The sequence below is a fragment of the Rhinichthys klamathensis genome, unplaced genomic scaffold (assembly GCF_029890125.1).
Source record: "Rhinichthys klamathensis goyatoka isolate OS25496 unplaced genomic scaffold, OSU_Roscu_1.1 h1tg000127l_1, whole genome shotgun sequence".
Taxonomy (NCBI): Eukaryota; Metazoa; Chordata; class Actinopteri; order Cypriniformes; family Leuciscidae; genus Rhinichthys; species Rhinichthys klamathensis.
The window spans coordinates 3,845,406-3,868,493 of record NW_026606664.1 but is presented as its reverse complement, the minus strand read 5'-3'; the positions used below and the strand labels follow the sequence as shown (position 1 = coordinate 3,868,493).

The 23,088-nt window shown below is 40.8% G+C and overlaps 1 protein-coding gene across 1 annotated transcript in view; it reads left to right on the top strand.

Moving 5' to 3' along the window:
• The window catches only part of gpc5b (glypican 5b), a 59,887-nt gene that overhangs the window by 16,641 nt on the left and 20,158 nt on the right, over nucleotides 1-23,088 (top strand). The window contains exons 7-8 of the mRNA XM_056256606.1: nucleotides 9,023-9,143; nucleotides 19,675-19,810. Of these exons, the coding sequence (XP_056112581.1) occupies nucleotides 9,023-9,143; nucleotides 19,675-19,810 (257 nt within the window). The remainder of the gene's footprint in view (nucleotides 1-9,022; nucleotides 9,144-19,674; nucleotides 19,811-23,088) is intronic.

Below are 23,088 nucleotides of genomic sequence, written 5' to 3'. Positions count from 1 at the left end.
ATTCATTTAGCTGCTAATTATTGTGAGAAATGTGGGTGACTGCAGTGACAAGCCCACCGCACTGAACTGTAAGACCCATGTTCTCGCTAGCACATCTGTTTAAAGAGCCTGATGTTCTTTGTTGCTTATTTGAAACAGTTTGTCTGTGTCATAATCAAAGTATTTTATGAGGTGGCTTATTTGTTGTGGTCTTTGTTTTATGGAAAGGAAACTTTTCGGGGGAGAGCAGGACTTTTTAATCGGTATTTGATTGGATTGTGTGGGGGTAAAACGTGGCAGGCTATGCTTATATTAGTGGCGCTCGCTTAGGCAATTTGCATTTACCATAGCTAAAACGCAAAGTATACTTCAGTTTTGATATGAACGTTTAAAGCGCGTTCATACCAAGGATATCTATAACAATAACAATAAAGATATAGTTATATAAGATATATAAGTGAAAGAATAGCAGAGTTCACACCACAACTACAGTGTAACGAGAACGGCACAGAGAAATAATATTGTTGGAATCACTTTCACACTGATTTTTTCCAGCCAATCATAATCCTGCTTTAAAGAGATTTAGCATTAGACAAAACTGCAGTGAATCCTTATAATAAAGAGAACAATATCGTTAGTTGGAATTGACGCTAATATATTTATCTTTATAGTTATCGTTCTTGGTGTGAACAGGCCTTTAGTGTATGTGTACATCCAAATGCATAGACTAAAAAGTTTTCTCCTTCTCCAGTGTCTGCTCTATTTCTCTCCAGAAGGTATGATTGATATAAATGTATTTGTTCTCATTTAAACTAGAGTTGCATGTATCCCCTCACACAAGCACTCATCAACATAGGCATCTATTGTTGTTGCTATCACCAGTAGTTTGTTGTTCTGGCTCATCTGTTTAGTTTTTGACTGTAAATCAATGGTCCCAGCCAATGTTGCCACCTTGTGGACAAGCTAATTATTTCCAAAAAAGGAAGGTCGAATGCGCGAGCTGAGCGTACAGAGTATGCTCGTGTAACAGAGGCAAGCTAGTAAGAGCTGTGTGTATAAAACCTCACTCTCCTTGCCTTTGAGAGGCGTGCTAGCGACTGATGCTAGAGACGCTAAAGACTACGGTCTTTGGCGTCCTTGTTAGCGCGTCTGCCTCCCATGCTAGAGACACTGGTTCGTATCCCGCTCAGCAGGTCGAGTTAGTCTGGTAACATTTGGTGCCGTGACCCGGATGCGAGTGAGGTTTGTGGGGGTAAGTGTAACGAAGGCAAGCTAATAACAGTTGTGCGTGTAAACCTCACTCCCCTGGCCTCAAGAGCTAGAGGCTGAGGTCTTTAGTGTCGGTTTTGCATGCCCGCCTCTCATGCCGCAGACGCCGGTTTGAATCTCGCTCCGATCGGGTCGAGTAGGACCGGTTACACGTGGTTAAAAATCGGGCTGTGTGTGTACTATTCTTGGGCTTAAGGAGTTTCTCAAGTCTGGATATTTTTGCCTGGCAAACTAACAAATCATATACAATAAAAGTCCAGAATATTGTAGAGACTTCAAAGTGTGTGTGTGTTTTTCTCTTTTTGGACTTGGTTCAGTACACATCCACCTAAAAATGCCCCAGTAACCACCCTTAAAACCTTAGCAACCAGCTAAGAATTTCCTAGCAAAACTAAATGTAATTTGCTTTGTTAATTTAGATAGTTTAGTTAATTCAATACTGCGCAAAGACCAAGGACATTTGTTAAGGCAGTAAATAGGGCTGGTTCTCTTACGAGAGTATCTCTCGTACTGCGTAATAGCTTTACGCTAGGGGAAAAACTCTTTTCCACGAGATATTGAAGCCAAAAATTATCCTTAATTTTTTATTAATGTAAAACGCTTTGCAGCAGCAAGCAGACATAGGCGAAACAGCTCGCGCGCCTATTGGTTGCTCTTGCGGCAAATGCAGCAGCCTCGAGAGATCGAGAGAGACTCTGCGTGACGTAATGACCAATGGGGGCAATTCGCGCCCATATCGTCACGTCCCGCCAGAAAGGGCGTGGTCTCACCCTATAAATATGCTCGTTAGGCTGGTACAAGCTGATTTTTATCTCTTCAGCGACGCACACGCATCGCTGGATCCGGAGTGAGAAGCCGCGCCGTCGAAGCAAGCCTTTCAGCGGGACGAGCTCTGGAGTCGCTGGCCTCGCCGCCTTCAACTGCCGTACCTGCTGCGCTTTCCGGCGTTCTATATCCTTTTATACTCTGTGTATCTTTACTCTGCTGAGAGTGTTTGCTCGCTTACTTGACGCGACTCACACTTCTCTTCACAAAAGAGCTGCGTCTTTTTAAAGATGCCTTCCTGTGGCTCGTGCCGCGCCCCGCTCAGCGACGGAGACCGGCACGTCATCTGTGTTTCCTGCCTGGGTGAGGATCACGCGGCTCTCGCGCTCGCTGACGGCGGATGCCCTCATTGCGAGTTTTTGCCTATGGTGACTCTGAGGACTCGCCTGGCATCATTCTCCGAGCCTTCACCACAGCCCGCCGTGGTGCCGCGCCGCAAGAAGCGCCGCGCCCAGCGCGCTCCCGAGCTTTCTCCAGCCCGCCAAAGCTCGCCGGTTCGCCCGCCAGCTTCGCCGGCTTCGCTGAGTCGCTCACTGACGGACAACGGCCGCCGCCTGCCGCCGCGTCCGTCTACGAGTTCGACTAACCCACCGAGGCGTGTTCTCTTCTGGCATCCGATAGCGAGGATTGGGCGAGCTCCGTGGACCTCCCCTCCGCTAGCGTTTCACGCCAGACCACTGGTAAGAGAACCGGCATTGAGACTGAGCTGATGCGTCTGCTCTCTCAGGCCGTGGAAAGCATCGGCCTCGATTGGGAGGCGCCCGCGCAACCGCCGCGCAACAGGCGAGCTCTGTGGACCTCCGCCTTCTGTCCGCGAGTCGTCAAGGAAACGGGCCAGCATCAAGACCGCGAGCCCCCGCCCCCCATGGGCGTGCGTCACCGGCAAATGAGAAAAAGAGTGTGTTTTAGTCCCCGCCGAGGCCGGACTAATCTCCATTTCTTAAACATTTCTCAGCTCCTAGTTTGAGCGGCTGAAAATGTCATTATTGCAGCAATGAGCCTGTTGTATAACACGCACACCTGCATACAAACGCCGACACACACAAAACTGTGATGACACTCTCTTATCTGCTTGCGCTAGTGTAGTTCTCCCTGTGGCCCAGTGGCGGAACCCGAAGCTTTCACGCGAGAGACCCGTGTTCGATCCCGGCTCGCCCCGCTCTCTCTCCCTCAGCAAACTGCTATAAGGGTTTTGAGCGCGGCCAGGCTGCCCGCCGCGATCGGCGCGCCCCCCGCCTCACACACTGTAAACACAGTGTCTGCGTTACAGCACGCCGGAGCTCTCTTGCCGTCACTATGTCTCGGCCAGAGCCCAGATCTCATTCTACCCCTAGCTATTCACGCGAAAGTGTGGGCACAGCTTCCTGGGGTATCAGAATGGTTGCTGAACACTATAAAAAGAGGCTATTCGCTACAGTTCGCTCGACGTCCCCGCCGTTATACGGCGCGCGTCGAGACGACGGTGGAAAACGAAGTATCTCATCTACTTCGAGCCGAGATAGCGAAACTACTGAGCAAAGGTGCTATAGAACCTTTATCTCAAGCTCAGAGCAAAGGGGGCCTACACAGCAGATATTTTCTGGTACCGAAAAAAGATGGAGGTCTCAGACCCATTTTAGATCTGCGACAGCTGAACAGAGCGCTTGTGAAGCGCCAGTTCAGAATGCTTACGACCAGGAAAATCCTCGCGCAAGTGCGCCACGGGGACTGGTTTATGTCAATAGATCTGAAAGACGCCTATTTCCAAATACAAATAGCGTCCCATCACAGGCGATTCTTGAGATTCGCTTTCGAGGGCCGGGCATATCAATACACAGTCCTGCCGTTTGGCCTGTCCCTAGCACCTCGTACATTCACGAAGTGCATGGACGCGGCGCTCGCACCCCTGAGACTTCAGGGCATGCGAGTCCTGAACTACTTGGACGATTGGCTGATTCTAGCTCGATCACGATCGGAGCTCATAGAACACAGGGCCGCATTACTCGAGCACCTCGAGGAGCTGGGCCTCACAGTCAATTGGGCGAAGAGCTCACTGTCTCCCAGTCAGAAAATTTCCTTTCTGGGAACAGTGTTAGACTCGCTATCCATGACGGCACGCCTGTCACCAGAGCGCGGACTAAATATTCAGCGCGTCGCGAAATCCTTCCGCCACGGCTCGATAGTTCCGCTCAAAAGGTTTCAGAAAATGCTGGGGCTGATGGCCTCAGCGGCCTCTGTACTCCAGTGGGGCTTGCTTCGCATGCGCCCACTGCAGATGTGGCTGAAAGCGCGGGTTCCACCCAGGGCATGGACAGCGGGTCTGTTTCGCCTCAGGGTCAACCTACAGTGTGTTTCAGCTCTGGAACCTTGGAAAATAACCGACTGGTATCAGTCAGGTGTGAGTCTGGGGACCGCTTCGAGTGTGAAGGTGGTGTCTACGGACGCCTCCACCTCGGGGTGGGGAGCGCTGCTCGAGGGCAGACCGCTAGCTGGCCTGTGCTCAGAACGGGAAAAGCTCCTTCACATAAACTGCTTGGAGATGATAGCAGTCGACAAAGCGCTACGGCGTTTTTGTCCCCAGGTAACAGGCCACCACGTCTTGGTCCGGTCGGACAACATGTCAGTGGTGGCATACATAAATCGCCAGGGCGGCGTCAGGTCACGAAACCTTCACAGGCTGACGGAACGCCTCCTGGTCTGGGCTCAGCACAGCCTGCTCTCACTGAGAGCAGCGCACGTGCCTGGTCACCTGAATGTGGGACCAGACAGACTCTCCAGGAACAATGTTCCAGCAGGGGAATGGTCGCTGCACCCGCAGACGGTCCAGCTGCTGTGGAAAACGTTCGGCAGAGCACAGGTGGACCTATTCGCGTCCCACGAAAACGCTCATTGCCCGGAGTTTTTCTCGAAAAGCAAGGATGCGCTGGCTCATGTTTGGCCCCGCTGCCCCCTATATGCTTTTCCTCCTGTCTCGCTCCTGCCTCAGGTGTTGGAACGAATCAGGGAGAACGGATGCCCAGTGCTGCTCGTAGCTCCGCTCTGGACAAACCAGACGTGGTTCCCTGCCCTGATGCAGCTGACCAGCACTGCCCCATGGCCTGTACCATTGAGGAGAGACCTCCTCTCTCAGGCGGAGGGCTCGATTTGGCACCCTCGCCCGGAGTTGTGGTCCCTGCACGCATGGGCCATCAACGGGTACCCGCTAGCCTCCCAGAAGGAGTGTTAAACACGATCGCTCAGGCTAGAGCTCTGTCTACCAGGCGGCTCTACTCCTCGAAATGGTCTGTTTTCTCTGCATGGTGTCAAGCCCAGAGCTTTTCACCTGTGGAATGCGGGGTTTCGGAAGTGCTTTCCTTCCTTCAAGAGCTACTGGATAAGGGCAGGACCCCATCCACGCTCAAAGTATATGTGGCGGCCATAGCAACGTTTGCAAAACCGGTGTCTGGCCAGTCGCTGGGGAAAAATGACTTAGTTGTGTGTTTCCTTAGGGGAGCTCGGAGGCTGAACCCTCCCAGGCCCCCTTCAGTCCCGACGTGGGACCTTTCCACGGTCCTGGAGGCCATGAAAGGCGCCCCGTTCGAGCCAATCCAGCTGGTGGACATGAAACACCTGTCGTTCAAAACAGTGTTTCTCATGCCTCTCGCTTCAGTGAAGCGCATAGGGGACTTGCAGGCGCTTTCAGTAAGCGCGTCGTGTATGGAGTTTGGGCCTAATGACTCGAAGGTCATTCTCAAACCTAAGCATGGGTATGTCCCGAAATCCCTCAATACACCGTTTAGGGCCCAGGTAATTTCCCTGTCCGCCCTTCCGGTTCTCAGTTAGGAGGAGGACGCGGGTCTCCTTTGCCCCGTCAGGGCATTGAGAGCTTATGTGTCACGCTCGTCTGTTTTCAGACAGACGGAGCAGCTTTTCGTTTTGTTTGGCGGGCGTTCCAAGGGACTCGCCGCCTCAAAACAGAGCCTATCCAGATGGATAGTGGATGCCATTGCGCTCGCTTACTCTGCAAAGGGCCTACAGTGCCCCTTGGGTGTCAGAGCGCACTCCACGAGAGGCGTGGCCTCTTCGTGGGCTTGGTCGAGCGGGGTTTCCCTGCAAGATATCTGTACGGCCGCGGGCTGGGCCTCGCCGTCTACATTTATAAAATACTATAACCTGGAGGTACCCGCCTTACAAGCTAAGCTTTTGGCGGTCTAAAATTCAGTGCTATCTGCCCCGCTGTGCGGCCCAGATGCTGAGTTTACTGCAGCCCCATGAGTGTTGACACACGTATGGCCACCCAGATCAGGCTGAAAGCTTTCACCCTGGCTGCGCGTTTTTATTGTCATATGATAGCCCCGCTGGGTGCTTTTTTATAGGGAATAACGCTTCCAGCCTCTCTTCCTCCACTCTATGTGAGTTTATGGTGATTATGCACTACATGAGCCCTGGGCTTCGGCCCTTGGGACTTTGGTGTTGGATCCCTGTACGCACGGCGTGTTGCATTGTGTTCCCCTAGCGTAAAGCTATTACGCAGTACGAGAGATACTCTCGTAAGAGAACGTACTCGGTTACTAACGTAACCTCGGTTCTCTCTAGAGAGGGAACGAGTACTGCGTATCTTGCCGTGCTTGGAATACGCTCTGGTTCGCTTCAGCGATAAAAACCAGCTTGTACCAGCCTAACGAGCATATTTATAGGGTGAGACCACGCCCTTTCTGGCGGGACGTGACGATATTGGCGCGAATTGCCCCCATTGGTCATTACGTCACGCAGAGTCTCTCTCGATAGGCTGCTGCATTTGCCGCAAGAGCAACCAATAGGCGCGCGAGCTGTTTCGCCTATGTCTGCTTGCTGCTGCAAAGCGTTTTACATTAATAAAAAATTAAGGATAATTTTTGGCTTCAATATCTCGTGGAAAAGAGTTTTTCCCCTAGCGTAAAGCTATTACGCAGTACTCTTTCCCTCTCTAGAGAGAACCGAGGTTACGTTAGTAACCGAGTACGTTTTAATGTGTAGTAATACACTATTCAAAACCATTGATAGATTTGTATTGTGGTTCATCAAAAATGCAACACACTCAACGTGAAGTATGTCATGGAAATGGTATTCATACTTCGTGTGAGTGTCTGTTGAAAAATATAGAAGGCGAGTGGCCATTTCAACAGTCATAATATTGTAAATTTCCATAACATTTCTATTTGTGATAATCAGAATCTTAAGGTTGGCTGTATGTTTATTGAAACACATCGAGCAGATTGTTTCCTCTTTAATTATGCGCATACTGATAGGTAATTTGGCGCACCGAAGAAAGAATGAGCCTTAAAAATGACAGTATCCACAGACAGCTCATTCTTCTTTTCAATAAGCCACATAATCGGCTCCTCTCACATAGTGAATACTCACATATCTTATCTCCACCGTACCTGCCGCCAAAATGCATTTACGCATGACAGCTAAAAAGCACAAACCAACAAACAAGTCCGTCTCACATCAGTTCCTGACAAAGTGGTCCCACCTTGCAAACAAAGTGAGCCGTGTGTTCGGATGCAGCATGAGGTGTCTGGGGTCATTATTTATTCACTTAGATTAGCTGTGGTGAAAACAGCAGGGCGATTCTCCCACAAGCATTCATTTATTGATGTGCAGGCACACTGCTGCATTATTCTGCCCCCCTGCCGTGGTTTATATGCCCCCCACTGTTAACCCTTTGATCCGTCTGTCTGACTGTCTGTCTCAAGGACATAGTTGCAGGAAATAGCTTCTGTATGATAATCTAGCAATTGCATAAACAAACAATTTTGTATACATTGAGGTATGTTTACTGTTCATGATCTGGAAAATTGCAACAGTTAAAAAAGGTGTTGCTTTGCTTTAGTTTTTGTCTCTTGATGAAAAGTTCCCTTACATTCATTAAATATTTTGTCATGTCATATATTGATGAATTTAATTTTAATTAATTTGTAAGAGTAATGTAATATGTATGATCATTCTAAATATGTCCAGAATTTTGGACATTCTAATATCCTAGACTCCTTTGACTTGGACCAGAAAATAACCACCTAGCAACACCCTAGCAACCACAGAGCAACATTCTGGATATGATTTAAATTATGTTGTTTTTTATTTGCATTTTCTAAATTTTAATTGTGGCCTTTAAAATTGTGCTCCTTTGACTTGGACCAGAAAATAAGCACCTAGCAACGCCCTAGCAACCACATAGCAAACATTCTGGATATACATTTACTTATATTAAACAAAATTAAAGCCAATTTTTGGCTTATTTTAGTTAATAAAATCCATGCAGCTTTACATCCCTGTAATTTATCCATACCAACAATCATCTCTGTATTTAAAGTTCATGCTCTGTGCTTAATCAAAGTTTTAACCTATCTGCCCTCCCCGAGCTTGACCCATTGATCTTATAGGCTGCTGAGCATGGCACTCTGACAGTCACCATGGCAACCAATGTTGAGATGTCCCCCCAAAGAGTAAAGATTGAAGACCTATCGAGACCTTTTAATCAAGTTTGTTTCCTCATCAACATCCCTTCTTTTAAAATAGAATTCTCAAGGATACATGAAATGTTTTTATTGTCCATCTACCCAGATGTGTTTATCGCTCACTTGAATACTGTTTAGCAGGTAATCATGTTGTGTGGACTGTCTTGGTTGCATCGACTTGGCCTTTGTTTAAGGCCGCCCTCCAGATGCCTCCTCCATGATCTCTAATATAAGGGCACAGAGTCAATACCTACATTTGCAGCACAGTTGTGTCTTCAGGCTTCACTGCGGGTTTCATAATGAATCATTTATGTGGGTGAAAAGGGTGTATGAGTGTCCAATTAATCCTTGGGCCTGTTTCTAAAAGACAAGCCTTAAGCATTCCCTGCATTTTTAGGACTCCAGAACTCAGAATTAGGAGATCATTATCAGTCCAGAGTGAGCTTGATTTCTGTGAAGGTAACTTATCTCTTGCTCTGTTTCTGCCACAGTTATACAGGCCATGTGGTGGGGAATGGACTGCAAGCCCAAAGACAAAACCCAGAGATAAAGGTCAGAAGTGTGGATCCAAACTTGGTCAACGTAAAGGAAAAGCTAGAGCACTTTAACCAGGTAGGTCCAAAAACATCTGAGGTCAGAGCATCCATCCTGCCACATTTGACCCAAACGATATGTTCTTAACCCTTACCCTGACCCTCTAACCGTAAGCTCAACAAAATCTTTGTAGGACTAAAGTCTGTGCACTCGGTACAATTTTCACCTCGAGTTTGCCAAATTATCTCGAACAACTTTGAGGAATTGTAAGAGATTTTTTTTTGTCGTAGGGCCTTTTTTCATGTAGAGTGGACGTGCACTGAGCAAGTTCTGAAAATCATGAGTTTGAGCACTTGCACACGTTACAAATCAGTTGAATCGACATGAAGAGTTTAAAGCAACATTGTCCAAAATGTTTAGATAAACTTAAAACTGATCAGGTGCTTGTAATACACAATCCATGCCACGACCAATTCCCAACCTTCTTCCTTTGATGCGAAAAATCTATTGGGAGCTTGATTGACGAGCTAAAATCATAAATGTACGCCTACATTTAGAGTGACATGCTTTCAGGTGGAAGATTTGTCTGAAATCTTTGGCAGTTCTGCAGTACGACTACAAAGTTCCCACAATGACCATCGATCGAGGAACCAATGAGAGCACAGCAAGAGCTTGTTTGGGTTTTTGCTGTAATTTTGCATGTCAATGCGGATGTCAGAATGTAATTGATAAGTCAATTCTGTCAATCGTGACGTAAGTTTGCTAAGATGCATATCTTATTATCATTGACTATTGATCAAGGTCTTACCATGGTCAAATCATACAATCTGACTAGTAACAATCGGATAAAAGAAGTACAGCTTTTTGGCTTGTGTACATTCCTTTTTATAAAACATTCACTGAATGTTTGCTTTGCAAGCCAAAGAGAAGACATTAAGAACCGCCAGAAGCGCTAGTTTCAAGCTTGCCCACCAAACGAAAATAGTCTTGGCCAACTCAACGCCAGCGCACATGTCAAGAGTGGTGAGACGGTGTCATTAGGCCAGGGTTTGCTCTGTGATCAGACTAGAGCAAGATCAGACCAAGAATCCCCAGCAGGAGTGTTGAAGACCTCCTTGGCATGACGACAAAGTCTGTCACTCCTGCAGCTGCTTTTGGGAGGGGACGGAGGGCAGCTCAGTCGGCCCCCATTTTGTAACATCTTTCATTGCTCCATTAAAAACAGACGTTCTGGTTCCACATTATGTCCAAACCTGACCCAGCCCTGGCCACATTGCCTTGCTGTGAGGACTTGCGTCACTGACAGGCAAGAAAGCTGGGAAAGTACAGTAGATTTGTGTCAGGGGTTGAAGAGAAGGTCACTTTGAACCGCTTGTGAAATTATTCCCATAGGTCATCAAGCCCATGTGAGGTCTTGCAGAGTCTCACATGTTTTTTGCTCTCATAGTGACCTGTGGTAGTTTTTCGTGGCTGGCTGGTATTTAATTAACTTATCCATGTAAAAACTGACAGGTAAAATACTTCATTGATTGTATAACTAATGCTAATACATAACCTTAAGTTGATACTCTTGCAAATAAAATCAGGTATTAAATGAATTGAAATGAATTCTACTCAGGTAGTACAGAGAGTTAGGCTGTGTCCGAAATTGCCCCCTATAGCCTTAAATATGGCACTATTTGAGGGGACAGCCATTTGTAGTGGTGTCCGAATCCGTAGTGGACATTATCGAGTGCACTCATTCAATCCCACAATGCACTGCAATACCGAGTGTGTCCAATAACTTTCGGACACAGGCATAGAAACTTACCTGAATTCGATTTAATGACATTTTAAGGCAACTCTATCGCCCCCTTGAGTACACAACAATAATGACTTCTTCATGAGTTTTTAATCAGCGTTTTGTCCCGTTTTCAAGTAAAAAATATTTCAATCTTCAAAACAAAATACATTTACTCAATAAGATATTAAAACTTGTTTTCATAGATTGTCTTGAATTATAGCTGTGTTTTGTCTTCCTTAAAATAAGTGAAAATCTTTCATTGCAGAAAGACAAAAACACATTTTATGAAAACAAATCTTAATATTTTAAGCTGTATGGCTATTAAGTAAATTATTCTTGTTTTAAGGTTATTTGGATATTTCAACTGGAAGATTACATGAAGAAAAAAACTTTAACTTTTTTGCAGTGTACTGCGGGTTATTACCAATTACAGATCCTTTTCAGAAGTCTTTGTTTCATATTTATTATTGGCCCCATTTAAAGTGTCCTGAAAAGAACAAGTGACACCGAATACTACAAAAAGTGTCACAGGGTATCATGACAACCTGCCGTCTTAAGTGTCACTTTATGCATTTAGAGGTGTGTGAGATCTTCAAGTAAAAACCAGAACCTTAGTCCCAGTCTATCTCTGATCAACGCTTATTGAGAAATTAATATTGCAACGGCATGTCCCAAGAGCGAGCCATCTTGCGCTACAGGGAAGATTAATGCGCCTCATGGTTGAGTTTACATCAAAGGTCGTCATTATTTTTTTCTCTGAATCTTCTGTGCGTCCTTTAGCTCTGAGCGGACAGTATGATATAACACTCTTTTGCATAAAGCTAAGTAATTTATGAGCCCTCCCCGCAAAAATGGCGAATGAAGAAAACCCCAGGCATGACTTACGCAGCTGTATGAGCCGAGATGTGTCACAGAGGGATGCTAATGAGTATGAATGCTTTCATAACCCGCCATCTAATGTAAACATACATCAACACGCAAACACTTACACGTACATTATAAGGCATGCAAGTGGATGTGTGCATCATATTTCAGTGTGATTCGAAGACATCCAAGTCCTTGTTGTTTGGTATAGTTATGGATAATTGACCGTTAGTCTTTTCAAACTCGTATGATGTAATTTTTTCAGTGAAGAATTTTGAAGGATCTTTTTTATTGCAAACAAATGTCAAGTGTTAGTATAGACCAAAAACCAGCATGAAGCACCATAAGGCCATGTGTCCACAAAAGCATTTTTTACCAAGGCTAGCGTATTTTTCCAAAAAATGTTAAAACGTCAGCACCGTGACGAGGCGCTGAGTGTCTATTTCACGCTGAGTGTTCTGAATTTTTTTCTGGTCTCCGAGAGTTGAATAATATTCAATTTTGGGTAAAATGCAGCGCTCAACACTGTCACTTTTTATCCAGCCGTCCAATCACAGTGGAGGAGGGGCGGGACAAATACAACACCGACCAATCGTCATATTTTGCTTGTACTAGTACTACAATAACAAACGACAACAACAATCACATCTCTTTATCCAAAACTAGTGCCAGAGCAAGTGCGTTACATTGTGTCGATATTTTTGTATTCAGAATCAGAAACATACTATTTGTGAAATCAGATACTAGTAACTAGCGTATTCAACCTAGCATATTGCCTTTGCTTACGACAAATATAGAATGGCGTTTTAGTGTCAATGATGTCAAACTTTAAACAATGCATCTGTAAATAACAACTTCAATTTCGGAAAGAATTGCATTAAATCTTCAGAATTTCTCCTTTTGTGTTACACGTAAAAATAAACATGGTTGGTTGGTTAGTCATTTTTGTTTAAACTGAAGTCCTAAAATTGAAATTGTAATTTCAAACTTTATACCAATAACAGTTATATTTTCCAAGTGAATCTGAAGGTGGTTAGTTAGTTAGTTAGTTAGTTAGTTAGTTAGTTAGTTAGTTAGTTAGTTAGTTAGTTAGTTAGTTAGTTAGTTAGTTAGCAACATTTCTCATTTTCTTTTAAGTTGAAGCCCTAAAATTAATAAAAACTAAAAATGACATTGAAAAATTAAAGCTAAATAGAAATATTTGAAACAAAACCACATGTAATAGAGTAATATATAAAATAATAACAAAAGCACATTAAATAACTTAAACTAAAATTAAAACTGAAAATATAAAAATAAAAGCGAAGTAAATAATATAAAGTTGTAGCCTAGATAAATAATGCTAAAATATCACAGAACAACAGCAGATCTTTATTTTATTTATTTTTACTTTCTTCTCAAAAGTGTTTGAGATATGTCTTCTTATATGTTGATGAGTTATTGGTCTGTTTATCTGACCCCTGCCAAACGCGCCTCGGTATCGCTTTCCTTTGACCATTAGAGGTGTATCTCCGTCCAATTGATGGAGCCTGTTGTCAAGGAGACGCGGTTTGACAAAAAAGACCCCCAAAGCATCCTATCGATCCGTTTACATGACTGGGGTCTTGAAACTACAACGGATATAGTAAGGGAATTTGTTTCCTGGATGACTCTGAATTATGCAGAAAATCCTGCTGTAGAAACACAATCCTTTTAGAGACTTAATGAAGACTGACCATGGAGAGCTCTGAATATTAAAGGGATAGTTCATGCAAAATTCTGTCATCATTTACTCATCCTCAAGTTGTTCCAAACCTGTATGAATTTCTTTATTCTGTTGAACACAAAAGAAGATATTTTGAAGAATGTTACCAGTCTTTGTACCCCATTGACTTCCATAGTATTTATTTTTTCTATACTATGGAAGTCAATGGGGTTACCAAAATTCTTCAAAATATCTTCTTTTGTGTTCAACAGAAAAAAATAACTTCATGCAGGTTTGAAACAACTTTAGGGTGAGTAAATGATGACAGAATTTTCATTTTGGGGTGAACAATCCCTTTAATGTTGTATCCTATTTTGCACTGCAGTGGATTGCGTAAGTACGTTTTCTGTAACATAGAGAAATGTAATTTCATATCAAAGGTTTCATGAAATCTATTGGGTCACTTTTTCTCTGAGATAGATGTCCTCACTCCATAGGATCCTAAACCAGTTTTTTTTTTTTTATCCAATCAGAAACACTTTGTTTGCTGACAGGACTTTGGAGGGCAGAGTTTAGGAGAGAAGGCGGTGAAAACATGTGGAACACACACACTTTTACAATCCAATCAGAAAAATGTCACAAAACAGAAGCAAAAAAGTTTGAAAATGCCGCTTCATGTCATTTTTAACCTTGATTTCTTTATCTATCTACAGTAGGAGAAGATGGAATGAAGTCAGAAACTTTAATCACTGAAGTATTTCAATGCAAACATGTCAATTTAAGACCAACATGCTCATGACTCCGCTTGGAGGGCGAGAGGTCTTTCTTTAATTGTTTCTTCTCTTATCACAAACAAAACAATTAAAATTTAACGTGCAGCTAAATTGAATAATGAACCAGGCAAGGCAAAAAAAGAAAGCACTAATAAGTATGTCGCTGTTTTATCTCAATAGAAGGGGGTGGACGCGCTGGGAAAGGACAGTCTGTTCGCCCTGTTGTTGCCATGGTGTTCGCCTGACGCGTGGTTTAATTCATTATACGGCAGTTAATTAACAGTCCCCTGGGGAACGATTTCCACAAAGTCACTGTGGAATTTAATTGTGTTGCGTTCCTCCATCAGGGAGAAACATAATGCAAGGAAATTTAATTCAAAGTGTGCTTGAATGTTGTACAATATACAATCAATGAAATCTGAAATATTCATTGTTCAACTTTATACTAATAAGTTATATTTTCCAAATAAAACTAAGATTTTTTTTTTATCCTAACCAATCATAACAACAAACAATATTTGTTTCTTTGTTTTTTTGTTTCTTTGTTAGTTTACCATATGGATTTTGGGCCTAGTTTTTTAAATGGTTAAATATTATCTCTTTTTTTCAATTTAAAATAAAAGTTAATAAAATATTAAATAATATTTAAATAATCATACATTTTAAATGAATTACATTATTAGTTCATATATAAATATATATATATATATATATCATGTTTTCTTATCATTGTATATACAGTATATTAGTGCTGTCAAATCGATTTATCACGATTAATCGCATCTAACATACAAGTTTGTAAATATATATAATATATGTGTTTGTATATATATATATATATATATATATATATATATGTTTGTGTGTGTGTGTGTGTGTGTGTGTGTGTGTGTATGTGTGTGTGTGTGTATATATATATATATATATACACTCACCTAAAAGATTATTAGGAACACCTGTTCAATTTCTCATTAATGCAATTATCTAATCAACCAATCACATGGCAGTTGCTTCAATGCATTTAGGGGTGTGGTCCTGGTCAAGACAATCTCCTGAACTCCAAACTGAATGTCAGAATGGGAAAGAAATGTGATTTAAGCAATTTTGAGCGTGGCATGGTTGTTGGTGCCAGACGGGCCGGTCTGAGTATTTCACAATCTGCTCAGTTACTGGGATTTTCACGCACAACCATTTCTAGGGTTTACAAAGAATGGTGTGAAAAGGGAAAGCATCCAGTATGCGGCAGTCCTGTGGGCGAAAATGCCTTGTTGATGCTAGAGGTCAGAGGAGAATGGGCCGACTGATTCAAGCTGATAGAAGAGCAACTTAAACTGAAATAACCACTCGTTACAACCGAGGTATGCAGCAAAGCATTTGTGAAGCCACAACACGCACAACCTTGAGGCGGATGGGCTACAACAGCAGAAGACCCCACCAGGTACCACTCATCTCCACTACAAATAGGAAAAAGAGGCTACAATTTGCAAGAGCTCACCAAAATTGGACAGTTGAAGACTGGAAAAATGTTGCCTGGTCTGATGAGTCTCGATTTCTGTTGAGACATTCAGATGGTAGAGTCAGAATTTGGCATAAACAGAATGAGAACATGGATCCATCATGCCTTGGGGATGTTTTCTTGGCACACTTTAGGCCCCTTAGTGCCAATTGGGCATCTTTTAAGTGCCACGGCCTACCTGAGCATTGTTTCTGACCATGTCCATCCCTTCATGGCCACCATGTACCCATCCTCTGATGGCTACTTCCAGCAGGATAATGCACCATGTCACAAAGCTCGAATCATTTTAAATTGGTTTCTTGAACATGACAATGTGTTCACTGTACTAAAATGGCCCCCACAGTCACCAGATCTCAACCCAACAGAGCATATTTGGGATGTGGTGGAACGGGAGCTTCGTGCCCTGGATGTGCATCCCACAAATCTCCATCAACTGCAAGATGCTATCCTATCAATATGGGCCAACATTTCTAAAGAATGCTTTCAGCACCTTGTTAAATCAATGCCACATAGAATTAAGGCAGTTCTGAAGGCGAAAGGGGGTCAAACACAGTATTAGTATGGTGTTTCTAATAATCCTTTAGGTGAGTGTATATACACAATACAACTTTTTATACAAACTTTTGTTAGGCACGATTAATCGCAAGTAATCGATTTGACAGTACTAATATATATATATTTATATTATTTATATATATATATATACAGGTCCTTCTCAAAAAATTAGCGTATTGTGATAAAGTTCATTATTTTCCATAATGTAATGATAAAAATTAAACTTTCATATATTTTAGATTCATTGCACACCAACTGAAATATTTCAGGTCTTTTATTGTTTTAATACTGATGATTTTGGCATACAGCTCATGAAAACCCAAAATTCCTGTCTCAAAAAATTAGCATATCATGAAAAGGGTCTCTAAACGAGCTATTAACCTAATCATCTGAATCAACTAATTAACTCTAAACACCTGCAAAAGATTCCTGAGGCTTTTAAAAACTCCCAGCCTGTTTCATTACTCAAAACCGCAATCATGGGTAAGACTGCCGACCTGACTGCTGTCCAGAAGGCCATCATTGACACCCTCAAGCAAGAGGGTAAGACAGAAAGAAATTTCTGAACAAATAGGCTGTTCCCAGAGTGCTGTATCAAGGCACCTCAGTGGGAAGTCTGTGGGAAGGAAAAAGTGTGGCAAAAAAACGCTGCACAACGAGAAGAGGTGACCGGACCCTGAGGAAGATTGTGGAGAAGGACCGATTCCAGAGCTTGGGGGACCTGCGGAAGCAGTGGACTGAGTCTGGAGTAGAAACATCCAGAGCCACCGTGCACAGGCGTGTGCAGGAAATGGGCTACAGGTGCCGCATTCCCCAGGTCAAGCCACTTTTGAACCAGAAACAGCGGCAGAAGCGCCTGACCTGGGCTACAGAGAAGCAGCACTGGACTGTTGCTCAGTTTTGCATGTCATTCGGAAATCAAGGTGCCAGAGTCTGGAGGAAGACTGGGGAGAAGGAAATGCCAAAATGCCTGAAGTCCAGTGTCAAGTACCCACAGTCAGTGATGGTCTGGGGTGCCATGTCAGCTGCTGGTGTTGGTGTACTGTGTTTTATCAAGGGCAGGGTCAATGCAGCTAGCTATGAGGAGATTTTGGAGCACTTCATGCTTCCATCTGCTGAAAAGCTTTATGGAGATGAAGATTTCATTTTTCAGCACGACCTGGCACCTGCTCACAGTGCCAAAACCACTGGTAAATGGTTTACTGACCATGGTATTACTGTGCTCAATTGGCCTGCCAACTCTCCTGACCTGAACCCCATAGAGAATCTGTGGGATATTGTGAAGAGAAAGTTGAGAGACGCAAGACCCAACACTCTGGATGAGCTTAAGGCCGCTATCGAAGCATCCTGGGCCTCCATAACACCTCAGCAGTGCCACAGGCTGATTGCCTCCATGCCACGCCGCATTGAAGCAGTCATTTCTGCAAAAGGATTCCCGACCAAGTATTGACTATTGAGTGCATAACTGAACATAATTATTTGAAGGTTGACTTTTTTTTATTTATTAAAAACACTTATTTTATTGGTCGGATGAAATATGCTAATTTTTTGAGACAGGAATTTTGGGTTTTCATGAGCTGTATGCCAAAATCATCAGTATTAAAACAATAAAAGACCTGAAATATTTCAGTTGGTGTGCAATGAATCTAAAATATATGAAAGTTTAATTTTTATCATTACATTATGGAAAATAATGAACTTTATCACAAAATGCAAATTTTTTGAGAAGGACCTGTATATATATATATAATAAAAAAAATATAAATATAATACCTTAACTTTTTATAAAAAAAATAATAATGTTAATAATAATGTGAAATAGTAATGTTGCAGGGCCTAAACTTGTAGCATTTAAACTAATTAATTTTAATTGTTAATGTTTTATTGTTTTATTTAATAGAAAAAATAGTAGATAATTTTAATGTTTGCCATTTATCAGTTTTCAGCCATAACATAAAAATCATTATCAGTTTCAGCAAGAAGATTTTTTTGGGGTCGCTTATTTTCTGCTTTTGTCACACTTGGTAGCCACACCCACAGTAAAATCTCATTGGTCCAAAATCTTGCTCTACTGAATATTAAAAATCAGTTATGTTCTGATTGGCTGTGATTCTGTCCTGGGTTCTATGAAGTTGGTTTGCACTTCTCTGTGTTAAAAACAAATTAGAACGTGTGACAGAATATGAAAGCAGAAACAACGGGGAGCCAGAAAATAACTGAGTTAAGATGTTGTGAATTATGCACTACTGCGATTCCCAGAGCTGTTTTTCGAAACAGTTCTGAAATGCCTCGCAACCGCACGTGTTTAATATTCTCTCGCTGTGAAAATGGAATTTGCACTTGAGTGAATCCATGTTTAGTGCAATGGAATGCTGCTGTTATGAGCCTTGACTTCTTGCCTGGAAGCCTTTGTTGGAACACATGGGGCTATTTGGACGTGATGGGTGATCTCGACTCACTTACTCGCTTCAGAGGGAGTCATTTCAGGAAAATTCCACTATTACAGCTCGTGAATTTGAGAACAGAGCTGCTGTAGTTGTTATGTGCACCAGCTGGAGCTTGGGTCAGGTTGGACATTCCCTAGAAAGAACTAAAATATATACATATATATATATATATATATATATATATATATATATATATTCATTGTTCATAAATATTTTTATTTTTATTCTTTTATTTTATTTATTTTATGATTTTGTAAGCTTACTGCATAGCTGTGCTTTTTTTATTTGTGATAACGCAATGAAACTTGCCAAATTAAATGAAACAGGCTGCCAATTATAAATTATGAACACATTCAAAAACCAGAGAGACCCAACAAAATATGAAATATGAATTTTGTAAGAAATATACCGTAACCAAGTTTAGTGTTTTGTTCTTCCCACAAATTTTAAATATTAAAAAATATACAATTTTCTCCTCATATTAATCGAACTTGTAGGGTCATTAAAAACAAATCCCCATAGTTATATTTATATATACAGTACCGGTCAAAAGTTGGGAAACTATTTTTAATGTTTTGAAAGTTCTCTTGCGCTCATCAAGCTTGCATTTATTTGATCAAAAATACTGAAAAAAAAACAGTAATATTGTGAAATATTATAAAAAAATTAAATAATGGTTTTCTATTGAAATATGATTTAAAATATAATTTATTTCTGTGATGCAAAGCTAAATTTTTATCAGCCATTATACTCCAGTCTTCAGTCACATGATCAGTCACAGAAATCCTTCTAATATGCTGATTTATTATCAATATTGCAGACAGTTGTGCTGCTTAATATGATTTGGTAACCTGTGAAACTTTTTTTCAGTGATAATTTTTGCTTCTTTTATAAATAGAAAGTTGAATAATAAATAAAAAGGTGTTGGGATTGAATCTCATAAGAATATGTGTCTGATGCCAGAGTGTGGTTTATGTTTTGTCACAGGAGATGTGGGGTGAGACGGGTTTAGGAACAGATGGTCGTGAGGATGTCGAGACAAGCGGCGGCGACATGGCAGAAGGCAGTGGCGAGTGCGATGATGAAGACGGCTGTCAAGGATCGGGCCGGGGCGACAAGACAGGTGAGTTTGCTCGTCCTCTGCATCTGCGGCTCAAAGCCAACTGTCTCTCTGCATTTACTTGATCTACAGGTCCCAGGAGAGGACGTCCTTCCCATGTTGCTAAGAAACCCAGAGCCATTTACTGTCTTGTGTTTGTTTTTAGGAGGTCGGTCTCTTCTCATTATTTACAGTGCCGATCACAACAGGGATATTACAAGCAAATCACTTTTTTTAAGCATAAATCAAAGCAAAACTGAATTAAATTTGTTAAAAACAAACAAACAACATTTCCCCAGTGTGGTGAGAAAAATAAACTAGTTTTTCTTCTTTTAAACATAAAACAAAACAAAACTGAATTAAGTTTAAAACAAAAACTGGAAAAAAAAACATGTTTGTCAATTGTCAATTAGGTCCTTTTGCGTTTATCTATTGGTTTCATTATATATCATATTTTATCATTGAAAACAAATGCTTTATAACAAATTCTCACGCTTAAGATGTATGTACTTTAATGGAACAGCATTGTTCTTAGGTCTGTGCTCTACTTAGTACGCTGGATGCACTCAGGGGTTGGACTAAATAATGGATTTCACCTTATAATAGATGAATAGAATTGTGTGTAGGGAGTTATTGCACCATTTTTCAAGGAACGCCCGCTGTTCTTTTACTCTGTTGCTCAGAGTCCAGCCTCGGTGCTGCTTCGATGAGGTCATGCATCTTTGTCCATTGCTCTCGGAAACATTTCCAAATAGCATCCATGCTTTAAACATTTTCTGGCTTTGTATTAGTTGAGTCGGGTAACAAAGCACTGATTGATTTGGCTGAGACTGTGCTTTTGGGATATTATCCCGTGAAATCATCCTCAGTCTTTAATTAAATGTATCTCTTCAATACATGGGCCCTTTTGACGTTTACAATATATTCCTCTGTTATGTATGAATGTTATGTATGTTTTACGTATATGCTATGTATTTATATGTTATTTATTTATTTATAAAATTACTTATTTATAACTAAATAATTATTGATTGGTTTATAAATAAATAAATCATTTATTTGTAAACAGAATGTATTTAATTATTTACACAAATATGTATTTATAAATATCAAATATGTATTTATATTTTACCCAATATATGAGTACTTTTGCCTTTTGAAATTTGAGAAAATATGCTAATATTCCCCTGTTATGTATGTTATATATGTATGTTATGTAATTATTAGGGCTGGGACTCGATTAAAAAAAATTATCTAATTAATTAGAGGCTTTGTAATTAATGAATCGAAATTAATCGCATTTTAATCGCATAAATATTTGACCTGAGAACAGTGAGAAGTAATTTTTTTCACATGGATTTTTAGTATACCATTGAATAATGACTGAATACATAAGCTTAAGCAACAAAATATTGTTTATTTTTGTTCAACCAAGTCCAGCAGACCAGTGCAATTTTTGCCATTAAGTGTAGCAATAGCATATTGCTACACTACACTAATAGCAATAGCGAATTCCTTGTTGCATAGCTCTTATCGACGCTTCCATCCGTTCGTTTTTTGTAACAAAATTTCCCAGCCACCGGCCAACCAAAGCGAATGGGCTATATGCACGCATAACTTCCGCGTTTGATGCAAGGATGCTCTTGCTTTTCCGGTTGGGGAGATTTAAAGCGGAGGAAAACCGAGGAAAACGGGATTATGGCAGAGTCTTTAAAATTTACTGTCCTCTCGTCTTTGAAACGAAACTTTAATACGTTTAGATGTAATTTTATATATAGTAATGTTTATTTAATATAATAAACAAAGAAGCATAAACAAAATGAGGGGTGTCTGTTTTGTCTGTTTTTGTGACTAACGTTTCTTTAGTATAGCAATAGAGTATAAAAACCAATATAAATTCTCGGTATAGCATTGGACTCTACGATCGGCGGAAGTAATCCAGCATCCTTAGACCTTCACCGGAAATACCGCCGTGCATAGAGCCCATAACGATCTCGTCAGCTTCTTCGTCATGAACGCTAGTTGGTGCGCCAGTATAATCGGTCCGCCGAAACTCATCCAGTGAGAAACATTCTGCGGTGCAAAAATAAGTGCGATTAAAATAATTTGTGTAATTAATTAACGCGTTAAAGTGTGTAATTAATGAATCTTAATTAACGCGTTAAAGTCCCGGCCCTAGTATTTATATGCAATTTATTTCTTTATTTATAAAAATATTTCTTTATAAATTATAATTACAATTTAATTAAAGAATAAAAATAAATGTATTTATAAAATTGTAAATACAATTATTTATTGATTGATTGTTTGTATTTATTTATTTTTAGAAATACAATAAAAAAATTATTTATACATTTATTTATATATATATATATATATATATATGATATTTAACTAAAATAGTGTAATTTCCACCACATCTCAAATTATGTATTGTTTAAATCAATAAATAAAATAATAAACAATAAAAATCAAAACAAATCAAAATCAAAACAATAAAAGCATTTTATGTATCCTAAATACACAAATAAATACAATTTTCACATTTTATTGGCATAATTTGACAAAATTACAGCTTGATTGGAAATGACACATTTTTTTTTTTTTTTTTTTTTAGGATTTTATTAAGCGTTTTATTTTGATAGTTTTTCTTTTGAGATTTTAGATTTATTTAAATTGTACAGTTTTATGATATCATTTTTACTAAGTGTTTTATTTGTTCATTTATTTGTATTTACTCCTTTGTATTTGACTCCTAAATTTGGGAAACCATGGTTTGGATTATCATAGTTTTAAAAATGCAATATGTTTAGGATGGATTTTCATAGTTTAAAATTGTAAGTCTGGGTAAATCCATAAGTAGTAAAACAATTTTTTTTTTTTTTTTTTTGTACCTAGATATAAAAGCTGGTTTAGTTGAAGAAAGAACAATTACTATATTGGCACCAAAACCCTTGATCATCTTTCGATTTCATGTCAAAATGAAGAGGTGATCCAACAAATGTCTTTCTCCTGTTACCCATGCGGACAGTTTTTTAACAAGAGCTGTCGAGAACGAATTACAGTTGGTGACAAATTAACAAAAGTTACTGTTACACTTTTACCTAGGTATCCAGACTTTTAGTGATTTTTAATCTATTTTTATTTTCCCAAAACCCAATGGAATGAATTCCTGGCTTGGCCGTTTTAAATCCCTCAAATCCCTTGAGTTGATGAAAGTACGGATTGCTGAATGACAGCCCGTCTCATTCGGGGTCATGGAGGTATAGTTTCCCCTACAGCGACCTCAGAGCTGGTCATAA